Raw genomic sequence first — 12,747 nt, 5'->3', positions numbered from 1 at the left:
AAGGGTAACTAAAAAGTCAAACTGTACCAGAAGTTCCAAAAGGATTTTCCCCAGTTGAGAATTGTATTGTAACTCCATTACCTGAGCAAGCACCAAGGTCTCTTCTGGTAAATCTCTGGTGGCTGCTGCTGATCTGGCCGTCTGCCTATATTACCAGTCACAGTAATCAGAGTGTCTGGCCCTCCTCCACGGCTTACCTCCAGGTTTCAAGGGTCACTGTACACTTCTTCTAATTCTCAGCTCTGGGTTTAAAGGGGTTTCCAGCACCATTCTTTGTATTCCTGTCTTCTCAAACTTCCCTGATTTCCAGTATCTGTTTCCCATCTCCTTCCAAACCCCTTTTTAAACTCAACTCCGGGGTGTCTTGTTACAGGTCCGGGGAGGTTGGCAGGATAAGCAAGTGTCCAACTCTACTGATCCTGTCCCTCCAATCTGAAAATAGTGCCACTAAGCCTCACACTCTGTTGGTCCCCCTTCATAACTCTCCTACTGAAGCATCTCTCCCCCCGTCTTTGCAACCTCTAGTATGAGCTGTTCCACAAGCTCCTTGTTTTGATCTCCCAATTCTTTCTCTTTCATTCCCCACCTTCCGACTAATACTCCGCACTCTTCGCTTCTCTGTCCCTTTCACCCCTATGGCTACTTTCTACATTCCAAGAGACTTATTCACCTGGGTGGGGACCTTCCAAAAACATTCTCCATCCATCTTGTTACTTCCCGCCTTCCAGAAACCTTCATCACCCCTGCAGGCACCTCCCTCTTCCCAATAACCTTCACACTTGTGGACACCTCTCATCCATCATCCTATGTCCCCCAATCCTGGAATTCACCTTTGGTCACCTCTTGTTGTTCACCTCCTGTCACCTTCTGGGCACTGACCTTCCACCACCCCCTTATAATCAAATGCTGTCACCGCCTAATGCTCACAGTTCTCCAGGTGCTAGTATTTTCCTTCTACCTCCTCCTGATAGTCATCTTTATTTACCTCCTGACAATCAACAGTTACCTTCTGACATTTATCACTCTCCCCCTCCTGATAAATACAATTCACCACCTCCTGATATTTACTTTCTATTCCCTCCTGAAATCCTCCTCCATATGCCCCCTGATCTTCAAGCACCCACTGATGTTCAACACTCTCCACGTCCCGATAATCACAATTCTTCATGTCCTGATATTCTTCCTCTACCTCCTTGGCCACCACTCTTTACTCATTTGTCTCTGGTTACCCCTGTCAGCTAAGACTCTCCTCCAGCTTTTAATTCTTGGATTGTGCTGGATCGTCCGCTTAAGCCAAGACTCCTGCTCCTTGCAGCATCAGCAAGGAGCACAAGCAAACTCCAAGCTCCATCTCCTTACTACCTATGCCTGGCCGTGTCACTGATCCAATATAGCCCTTTTACCCCTACATGTGCGTTGGCATTTCTGTGAGGGTCAGCACCTGTGAATGTGAATCGTCATTTAGAGAGGGCCTGTGATTTAATTGCTTCCCCAGTATTTATTTGAATCTTAATGGCTGGACTAAGCTTTCAAAAGGCTATACTGCCATTTTGAAATTCAGTATACCTGCCTGTGAAATTGTTATAGGCGTCTAACGCGTTCCATATGTCTATAAACTGCTGGTGAGCAAACCAAAAGCATTTCTGATTTGGGCACTGATTTCCTACAGGATCTCTTTGTCTGCATTGTTGAGAAATTAATGCAGCTTTTCCCTATTAGCAGGTTTTTCAGCGTGGGCACATTCGGGTACTTCAATTGGCCTCTAATGTCTTGTGCGCTCATTGTGGGACTAGAGTAACATTTATGTTGGCCTCAGCAGTCTATGCAAGTCTTGCTATTAAATTGGTGTAGATCTTCTAGTTTGTGCACGACCATCGAACGGCTCTCCTTTACCGACTTGGAGGGATCCAATTCATCGTCTGAAGTTTTCCTTTAATAGCAAAGACCCTTTTCCATAAAGGTACAGTGTTAACTTTCTTAGTTCCTTGAAGAAATGTAACACTTATTTTTATGAAGCGAGGAGACTGTATCACAGAATGTACACTTTCTCTCAGTTACATAGAAAGCAAGACCTATCCCTCTTAAGGGGACAGTGGGCCTCATTACGAGTCCGGCGGTAGCCGTGCCAGAAAAACCAGCAGGCTGCCGCCAGACCCGTAATACCATTCTGCCTCTGTGATTGCCGGAATCACCGGGGCATTTATAACCCCGGTGACCCAGTAATTCCGGAGGCGGAATTCTGTAAATCCCCATTCCCATGGAGTCCTGTAGGACTCCATGGAGATGGGGAACATGGAAACACTGGTTCCGTCTATGAGAGAGGAGCCAGTGTATTCATGTCCGCCTGCAGGCAGGTGGTGTTACTCCCGCCAGGTCAGACCTGGTGGGAGGGACACCTTCCGCCTGCAGGACTTGGAATCAGCCGGTCCAGAAACAACATTGGCGGCGGATTTACCACCACTGTTGTTTCCGGACCAGCTGACTTGTAATGAGGCCCAATGTCTTTGGTTTGGATCATGTGACAGTACTCTGTCATGGAGCGGAGACTAAGAAAGGGCATAAAGGGGAATCCTTCCTACACCATCCCATGCCCATTGTCCTCTAGCTCAGATAAGTACCCGGCCCCTTTATTCACCCCACTATATGTCCCCAGACTGAGGCAGTTGACAGCATGGCACAGCCCATCCAGTGTGATACTTTATTTGTTACAGTATATCATGGTGCAGTATAGAGAATGCTTGTAATGTACAGAAAATAAATACAGGTTTTGTCCCTACATATTATAGATATGCCTTGCTCTTATGTCTATTTTGTGAAGCTATGCGGCCTGCCAATGGTGTTTCGCACACTGTTTCTTGTGCAGCTGCCTACAGGACACACTTTACTCCGGCTGACCTTAGAAGTGGAAACACTGGTCTTCCCGTGAGCCACTGTCATTCTGATAAGCTTTGCCCTTATTCTGCAACTGTTAACAGACAGCGCTTTTTGTAGATAAAACAATAGGTGTGTGGCCTTTCAGTTTACTGTGTAGTGGTTTCCGTAGCAAGTGAGGGGCACGGTGCTATGACTGCATCAAACTCTACTTTTAGTTGTGGGAACGGTTTGTGCAAGGTTTGGCTCGCCAAATGTTTTTGACTACAATCCCATCATCCAAAGTCAGGATTGCCAATGGATGGGTGTCATATAAGTTGTAGTTTAAAACATTTGGAGACCTGCATGTTGCTAGTACTGTGCCCCCTGATGTTTGGCAATCTCAACTGGAGTGTCTTTTTTTAATTTCCCACATGTCTGCCCCCAACTACGTACTCGTGCTCAGATGAACAATTTACTTTCCCCTGGTAATGTTTTTTCCGATGCATGTTCCTCCCACGGATTCCTCATGTTTGATATTTGTGCCCTGCTTTGCAGTTCCTGGAAAGGAAATTCAACAGCAGGGGGCGCTGCGTGGCATTGATGTCCCTAAATGGTTTCCATTCCTGAGTCCGGATGTTACATCGATGATGGTATAAATAGCAGGCACTGTGCCCCGTTACCTCAGTTCCTAGTTTTTCCTTGCCCCATGTTCAGCCATCTTGAGGATCATAATGCAACCTTGAAAGAGAGAAGAAATGAGAATTCGCTCAGTCAGAGGTGTAGGCTGGGAGGACGATGAGGAATCCGTTGGAGTAACATCCACCAGAAATAATATTATCAGTTAAGTAATTTGTTCTTTTATCTTTTATTGGATTGTGTCCTCCCACGGATTCCCCATCTTTGATAGACTCCCATAGCAGTTTTTAAAGATGGAGGTGGGAGAAGAAGATTCTTTTGATAGTTTAATTAGCACATACTGTTGTGCAGAACCACTCTTCCAAATCAAGTGTCCTGACCCGACAGTGTAACTAACAAATAGTGTTTTGAAAATGTATGTTGAGAGGGCCATGTTGCAGCATTGCAAATGTCCCGCACTAGTACACCTCTTTTTAGAGCCAAAGTAGTTTCCACTCCCCTGTTAGAATGGGCTCTTGGATGTCGAGGACTGCCTTCCCAGCAATGGAATAGCACTCTGAAATGCATAGGATAATCCATCTTGACAGTGTCTGCTTGGTGACAGCGTTGCCTAGTTTGTGACCAGTGTAGCAAATTAACAGCTACTCTTCTTCTCTAATATTTTAAATTCTTGCAATAAAAAAGCTAAGAACTCTTTTCGGGTCAAGACTTTATAACCTCTCTTCATCCTTAGAATGGTGAGGAGGGGGGTAGAAAACCGGTAGAGTGATCTTTTGAGATACATCAAATTCAGATAACACCATAGGAAGGAAAGAGGCACGTGACCTAAAAACAACCTTCTCCTTAGACAGGCCAAAGTGACAAAAGAGATTTCTTCAAGCACTTTGCAGGAAACACCCTATCGGGCTCACATGTAGATCTTCTGGATTGGTAGTACTTGTTGACTGTTAAGACCCCTAAATTGTGAGAAACTCCATATCCTTTATAACTGGGGAGAAGGGTATGCTACAGAGTGTCCCTTTCTAGTGTTTCAATTTGGTCACTCCCAAACTTAGCACAGGCAAGAAGAGAGGTGTAAGGAACTCATGGTGGCAACAGTAAAGACAGACAAAAGTAATCACAGTTCAAGGGTGTTTGATAAACTGTATAAATGGGTGAGAAAAACATCTAATCTAAACCTCTAAGATGGGAGCACGTTACAACCATCAAATAATAATAAGGCAGTCCTGGTGGCGCCTTGTAAAAAAAAAGGCCTATACTAAAAAGAAACTATTGCCAATCCTTACCGCTAAGTTACTAAATAGTGTGGGATAACGTTCACCGGAAAAGAAAAAAGTGTTCACAAAATGATAAATCAGGATGGTATAACTGGTCTGCCTTCCCCACGTTTTTAGCACGGGACAAGGCAGGACTTCTGAGCACAACACACACCTGGGCTTCTCCAGCACAAGGTTACAGTTCTTTTCAGCGATATCAGGACCTTCTGTGGCCAAGTCTCTTTCATACAAAGTCTCTTGCCTCTGAGGGCCTGATGTGTCAACAATAACAAAACAAAAGTTCCTTTCTGTAATCTCTTACGTTGGGTGATGACTTCACCCCTGGATCCCCCTAAACCGGGCTACGATCTTTCTTTAATGTTAGCCTCCCTCAGTCAGGTTCACTACAGCCAGATACACAGTTGACTTTGCTTTATCACAATGCAGGATTCACTTCCCTTTAGCTTTCCTCTTGACTACGTGTCAAAGACTTTCGATTTTACAAGGGGTTTTACTCGACCCTTGTATGACCACTTTGACCTTTTACTTTGGGCTCTCCTAGCGCCTCCTGGCATTTGTAGTTTCAACAAAGCGGGACCAGCCAGAGTCTTTCGAATGAGTGCCCATGTGGCACCGGACCACTCTGCAGCTGTTCTTTCCCTGGCTTTCTTAAAAGTTTAGTAACGCACACGTTCTTTGTTCACCAGCTCTTTCAACACATCTCATGTTGCCATTTGCAACCTTCACTCAACAGAGTCTGGTTTCCTATCAGGTGCTCCCTCTGACTCAACGGCTGTGCTCAACTCCTTGGCGTTACTTGTCTCTGGATTCAAGGACGGTACCACGGTAGCAAGCACGTCTCCCTACCTTGGTTATCAGTGAGGGAGGGTCCAGTGCACGGTTGACATCTGTTACACCACACGCCAGCTGTAGTTCCCGGTCTTATGATTCCCTTCACAGAGGCTTTGCCAGTCTGGGTTGAAAAGGGCAAGGGCACTTCCCTCCTTGTCTTCCTTTCAGGTCTCTCTGCCTTCCTCCTCCTTTTGAACTGCCATCCTGGAATAGCTGTTTCCTTGTGCAGTGTTGCCTTGCTCATAGTGTGCTCTTATGCTCTGCCTTTTATCCCTGTTGGGAAGGGACAGGGCTGTTATGTGTGCGTAGTTATTGTCAATTGCCTGACTCTGCCTGACCCTTGTGTTGGGACACGTCAGGTAAATGGCTTTGGTGTTAGTCTGTTGTCTTTCACAGTGTAAGAATGTGTTTGTGTCGTAAAAGGGGATGCGGGGTACAGCTTCTAAATATCCTACGGGATAGGATGGGGAAAAGGTGTTATAAGGAAGGGGGTACTGCATCTCACCCATCGGTGTCCCACTTCCATTTCCCGAAGACCCCGCCATCCAGGTGATCCTCCTCCACTGGTCCACCCTCACAAACTGGATCCAATATTAATGGCCGTGTCCTGGCCACCTGGATGACAGATCTCCGGGGACTAGCAGGTCAGACACCTTCAGTCTCACCCATCGGTGTCCCACTTCCATTCCCTGAAGACCCCGCCATGCAGGTGATCCTCCTCCACTGGTCCACCCTCACAAACTGGATCCAATAGTGATGGCTGTGTCCTGGCCACCTGGATGACAGATCTCCGGGGACTGGCAGGTCAGACACCTTCAGGATTCTGACAGAGGTATATCTTAGGCTGTGGCAACATGGGGGATTGTATAAAAGGAGTAGATGTCTAGGGTTTTGGTAGATTTCATACACTTACAGAAATCATGGTGCATTGCGGGACTAAAAATGGGGATTCATTGCAAATTACTAGAATTAATAAAGCAGAGCGAGAAAGCTGAGAAAACTTCCCAACTGAGCTTAGAGAGTTGATAAGCACATTTTGAGGTAGGTAGAGAGCCTCAGACAGTTACAATGCTATGTAGGGCTATCTATGATATGATAGGTTATTTACAACGCGCTTATTACCCAGAGGTTTCTAAGCATGGACACAGGGATGGAACCTGTGGTGCTCCGTGTCGTCTTGCTTCCAAGGCGAGCACGTTGCCCCTGAGCTATCCTCCCGAGGATACATAGATAAGACACCAGCAGCACTGACTTGTAAGGGGGAAATGGAAGGCTGACGTTGGTCGTGAGCTCAATCGAATAGGGTATGATTTTTCCATGAATTAAAGATATATCCTGCAACTCCAGATGTAAGCAGTACAATGTAACATACTACACAGTGTGCATTACACTGATCATGAGACTAAAATGGACCTGATTTACCCTACCTCTTGTCCATAATATGGTGTTCCTGATGTGGCTTTCTAGTATTTGATCTGCTCTTGCCATTGATTTCCTGCCTTATGGAATGGTGTAGAGTCAACACTCGAAAAAGCATCAGGTTAGACGAATTTGGGTGAGCCTGTGAAGTGTTTATTGGAGCTCAGATTTATGCAACCCAGCATCATTCTATCCAAATGCTGGACAGCCATGACCTGACTAGTTAAACGTTCACAGACAGTGGAGCTATGTCAAGGATGGGCAACTGTAAAGCAGACTATAGTTATGCATTGTAGAGATGTAGACAATTTGGGAGGTGTAACATTAGCAGTGGAAATGATGCTCACTGATCTCTTGGCAATGACAGACATTCATCCTCTGTGACGCCCACCTATGAATTCCCTCGTAGATATGTTTAATTTGATGTAAATGTAAAAATAACTGGGGTGTAACCCATGCAGTGATGGTGGGGTGTCTAGTACCTGATCACCAATGCAGATTGTAATAGCATTGAAAGGATTATACTCAGACTTTTCACTTACTGTTACTTGACCTAAATCCTAGGCCCTCATTGTGAATACCGCCAAACTTGAATACTGTTACCACATGTAGTTAGAATGAGGTAATGTGAAGGGTCCATATGATTCAGAGTCATGCAGACCCTTCAATTAGCCCTCATTTTTGAGCATCATAGGACTCAATGGGAAGAAATAATAACCACACGTGGTAATGGTTTAGCATGGCGGAAATTTCCTCCACACGAAACGAGGTTGAATGTCAGAGTTTCATTTGAAAATCTAAATTTGTAAGTGTCGTAAATACGGCTGTAATTCCGTTACCGCCACTTATTTTAATGCTCCGGCAAACTCAGAATGCGGTCCCTATTCTTATTTTTGTTACGTGGTTTTCATATTGTTAAGTATGGCTAGTTGGCATCTCCTTTGTAGGTTGGAATGTATTACCTACTTTAGACATGAAGAAGTAATATCCTTACTTACTTGCCAACTTTTTTTCCGTTCAATCATCTGATACAGATAGAGTTATTGTATGCAATGGAACTATTTTCTATTGAAGACTATTGTTCATGTTACTGTACTGATAAACAGAAAACCTAATAAAGCGATTTACAAATACATTAAAAAAAAAAAACCTGAACACTCGGATCCACACCACAACATACAGACGGGACTGTGAAGGGCCACAAGTCTCATACACCCACCTACCCCAGCCAAGATTACCCTCAGACCCCACTCGGTTACACCATCACACTCCTACGAGGATCCCAGGTAAAGATCACAGAGGTAGGTGCTGAAATTGTTCTGATAAAGGTGTTCTTTTTGAGGTCCAAGGGAAGGGTAAGGCCAAAGTGTGTTCCCCTGTCTTCGGAAGCCCATGACGACCTGATAGGATCATTGACATTGGGCTTTGCTATGTTGTGCCATGTTCTAGTGTCCTTGTGTTTTGCTGTTATGTTATGGAACAACACAGAAACGAATTCCACACAACAAACAATAACACAGATAACACACTGCTCATACCATAACACAGTACAACACATTATGCAAATACCGCCATACAACAAATAAAGCACATACCACAACACATAAGATACAACACACCACCACCACATATATAACACAAAGCACACACAATGCACACACCACTTTACTGATATACCACCCAACATATGTCACAAACTATATACAATGCACATGCCAAAACTCTCATACAACAGAGTGCACTCAACTCTGCACAACACTACACGATGTGCATAACACATTGCATGTATGACTATGTACATAATGTACCACACAACACAATGATCATATCACAATACACATACCATAACACTGCACATGTCACAAAATGAAAATGCCACACCACTTAGCACACAATGCACATCCCACACAAAGCATTTACTAAAATACTACACTCAACGCACATTCCAAGCTTGCACCAAGAATTAAACTTACATTACACACAACACATTAAGCTTATACTACACACGGCACATACCACACTTTCCATACATACCACAATGGACAACACAAATCCCACATCACAAAATTCAACACTGCACACACTAAAACACACAACAAATATCAGAAGACAATCCAGACTCATACCACAAAAAGCACACACCACACATTGCACACTGCATTTAATGTACAAACTACAATACACAAACAATTTACAACAGACACCACAACACAAATCCCAGATATCACAGCACACACATGACATAACGCACATATGACATATCCTGTATATTACATTGTTATGCGCATTACACAGCACCATACTTATACAATACCTCTCAAGTACCACACCTCTCTCTTGCTTCTCCATCCTCACTCTACTCTCAGAATTACAATCACCAAACAAAACTTCATCTCTCTACCACCCACTGACACATGCCAAAACACTTGGACAAGGTTGCAGGCTTCTAGGTCACATTTCTGGCAGGAATTACACAGACATTCACAAACGCATCACCTCAACAGACCTAATCTACAGGAGATTGGGAGAGCCTATCGACCTGCAGGCCCCTGTCAGTAACCTATCTTCACAAGCCTGAACTGGGAAGTGATGTGGAGGGCCAACCACTCACATATACATTATGACTAGGAGATTTGCTAGGCATTTGCCATTACTATGAACCACAAAAAAGAAAACATCTTTATGTTCAGGAAAATGAGCCCTTCTACCACAAAATGAACATGTGTTGCTTGTAAATTGACACTCTCAAGGCTCCATCACCTAGGTTATACATACCCCATCCGTACTAGGTGGTGACCCAAGCAGGGAAGCAATTGTTTCTTGTTTCAACTGCAAAAGAAACCAGCAATATATAAATATCATCATAACCCTGCAAAGTATATAACCAGTATGTAACTATGGTTAACGAAAAGAGGACATTGCATAGGTTCTGAGCACAATTGGGATTTCAGTTCCTTGGTGGGAGGGAGGCAGGGCATAATATCTAAAAACATGACCAGGGAAGTTATCACATGAACTAAAATAAAATATGATATTGACCATTTAATATATATTTATTGGTCTATCCCATTATTACAGAGCAATGCATACAGTCTGAGCCACTTGTTTAGTTTGAGCTATTAGGTGGAGCTGAAAGCGCTACCTTTGAAGCCAAAACTATTGTCATTAACATAAGAGCTTCAAATATGGGCTTTGAATGAGGGTCTGCAATGCTTTTCCAATGGAGATGACATTTGAGGAGGGATACACAGTTGTAATTCCTCCCATTCCCTGTCCCTAGCCAATGTAATACATATGGCTAATCCCACCCATTCCTGCCCATCTTGGAACTGAGTTTTTTTTAGCTCTTCCATGGAGGCAGCCATCTTGGATGACTGTCTCTAAGGAAGCTCTCTGGAAACAAGCAGCCATCTTTGAATGGGAAAGATACCATGCATCTCATGTGTATAATTTGTTTAATACTTATAATAATTGTTACAGTTATTTAAAATAGCTAAAGTATTTGGTCCCCTCTTTCATTGGCGATGAGGTCCAAGACGACCACAGGCATCGCCGCACACTGTGCTGCACGGTCGGCGCGCCAGTCAGGACAGCGACAAGCACGTAGTGCCGGAGAACAGGCCAGAGAACAGGCCGTGCTCTTGGCTGGGAGTTGCCCTAGAGGGTGCGGCCGGGCACGCAATACGCGGGTCGGCGTGCCTCCAGGCACAGACGGTGCGCTCCATCCCATCGGGGATTCCAGGTACAGCAGTAGGATCTTGCTGGAGACCCGACACTGTTAAGGCCCGCACTCACGTGATCGCTGCATGCACTACTCTGCTCCTACTCTCCTCGGCACGAGATCCAGACAAAGGAAAAGAGAAAGTAAAGGGAAGTTCAACATCAGAAGCCCGGCAGCTTTAACTTGCATAGGATCCCAAGCCCCTCCCCACACATGGCCCAGCACAGGCTGTGGAGGCACGTGGCACGTTGGGGAGTAGGGAGGGGAGCACACAACAGCCCTGCCCTGTGATAAAGGGAGGAGGAGCACACAAGGACACAACCCGGGCCTGGCGAAAGGACCCAGGAATACAAACCAGCCTACCCACCTCACCAACACAGGGTAACCACACCACTATCGACATCATGTCAGACGAAGAAGTAAAATCCACAGCAGGGGGAGGGCCATCAGGACACGTCCCCCCTCAGGTGGAGGGGCCCAAGTACTGCACCTGCCTCAGGCATTTGACATACGCGACACCAGCAACCTGGGCCCCAGATGGAGGACCTGGCTACACAAATTCAAATTCTACGTGGGGGTCATAGGGCTCAGCGATGATGCACGACTCAAAAACACACTGTCAATGGCAGTGGGACCCGCAGTCAGAGTTATTGCAGACAAACTATTCAACCTCGACAGTGCATCGTACTACGACCTGCACACCAAACTATCTGAATATTTTACACCTCATACCAATGTCGATTATGAAAGGCACGTCTTTCATACTACACATCAGGACAACGGCGGATCTTTGGATAACTTCGTAATGAGACTGAGGATCAAACTAAAACACTGAGAATTCCATTGCTATTCCAGCGAGGAAGCCCTGCGGTCCCAGGTCATAGCTGGGTGCGACTCCCAATCGTTTCACAAGAAGCTACTACAGAAACAGCGGTCGCTAGAAGAGATCATAGCCATAGCACGCATGGAGGTGGCTGTTGAGTCCCAACTGATAGCCTGGGCAAAGTAACACTACAGTCAAAGGCCCCCGAAACAGACGCCATCAACAAACTCTTCCCTATGACGAATCAACTGCCTAGACGCACCAACATCACATGCTACAGATGATGGGGTAAGTATGAACATTTAGATTGTTAGCGGATTTTGTTGTTGTGATCTAGAGGTAGGATTTGGATTTTGGGGCGTGGCCCAAAGGGAAGAGGGTGAAAAAAATTGTCAAAAAATTGGCCAACAACTATTTTTGCTCTAAAAATTTCAGTAAGCTTACAACTATTTTTGCATTGTTTATTCTGTGTAAGTGCCAAGCTGCGTGCTGCGTAAACATTGCCACCATTTCAGAAACCCAAATAATTCACCTATGTAAAGTGTTCCCTAGATATAGTGCCAAAATTACTAAATATGCTGAGTCGGTGAAGGGGACTGCTGGAAATATGTACCTATCTTGGCCACAAGAGGGCCCTCACTGTAAAAATGTACTCCAACACATGTGTACATACTTACATGCCACACACAAGGGCAGGAAGCTCAAGAACAGGCTAAAGCTATTAGAACTCTGGAAGGCCTGTGAGGACGAAACAGAGAGGCCTAAGAAGGAATGGATGCTTAATATGGGTCAGGGGGAGCACGAGCAGCAACTAGCACCGCCGCCTCCTCCCTCTGAGGAAAGCACTTACACACAGCCAACAGCTCCACCAGCTGAGGCAGGCAGCGCCACACAATTCACAGTACTGCCTCCATATGAGGAGAGCACACCAGGCTCACCATCCCAGGAATATACCCGGTACAAGCAGCAGCGGTTGGGCATAGTAATCCCAAGTATGAATACTCTAATGAGGAAAGTAATGAAAATAGGAAAAGGGTGAAAGTGGTAAAAGGAAAAGCACCATTAGTGCAAATGGAAAATGATGCATGGCACAGCTCAGAGACACAGTTAAGGGAGGGGAAAGAATATAGAGGGCTACATAGCTTACAAAAGCAGCTAAAAGCAGCCAAGGAAGAGCTCCAGAGAGT

At 45.1% G+C, this 12,747-nt stretch overlaps 1 protein-coding gene across 2 annotated transcripts in view; it reads right to left on the bottom strand.

The window, feature by feature from the left end:
- SPIDR (scaffold protein involved in DNA repair) overlaps positions 1 to 12,747 on the bottom strand; it is a 3,076,965-nt gene that overhangs the window by 18,389 nt on the left and 3,045,829 nt on the right. For both annotated transcript variants that reach the window (XM_069621022.1, XM_069621023.1), the window contains one exon: positions 9,792 to 9,845. In XM_069621022.1, coding sequence (XP_069477123.1) covers positions 9,792 to 9,845 — 54 coding nt within the window. The remainder of the gene's footprint in view (positions 1 to 9,791; positions 9,846 to 12,747) is intronic.

Source organism: Ambystoma mexicanum, chromosome 5q (genome assembly GCF_040938575.1).
Source record: "Ambystoma mexicanum isolate Mex_15411 chromosome 5q, UKY_AmexF1_1, whole genome shotgun sequence".
Classification (NCBI taxonomy): Eukaryota; Metazoa; Chordata; class Amphibia; order Caudata; family Ambystomatidae; genus Ambystoma; species Ambystoma mexicanum.
Note: the sequence above shows the minus strand (reverse complement) of the source record. Positions and strands in the feature narration are given on the sequence as shown.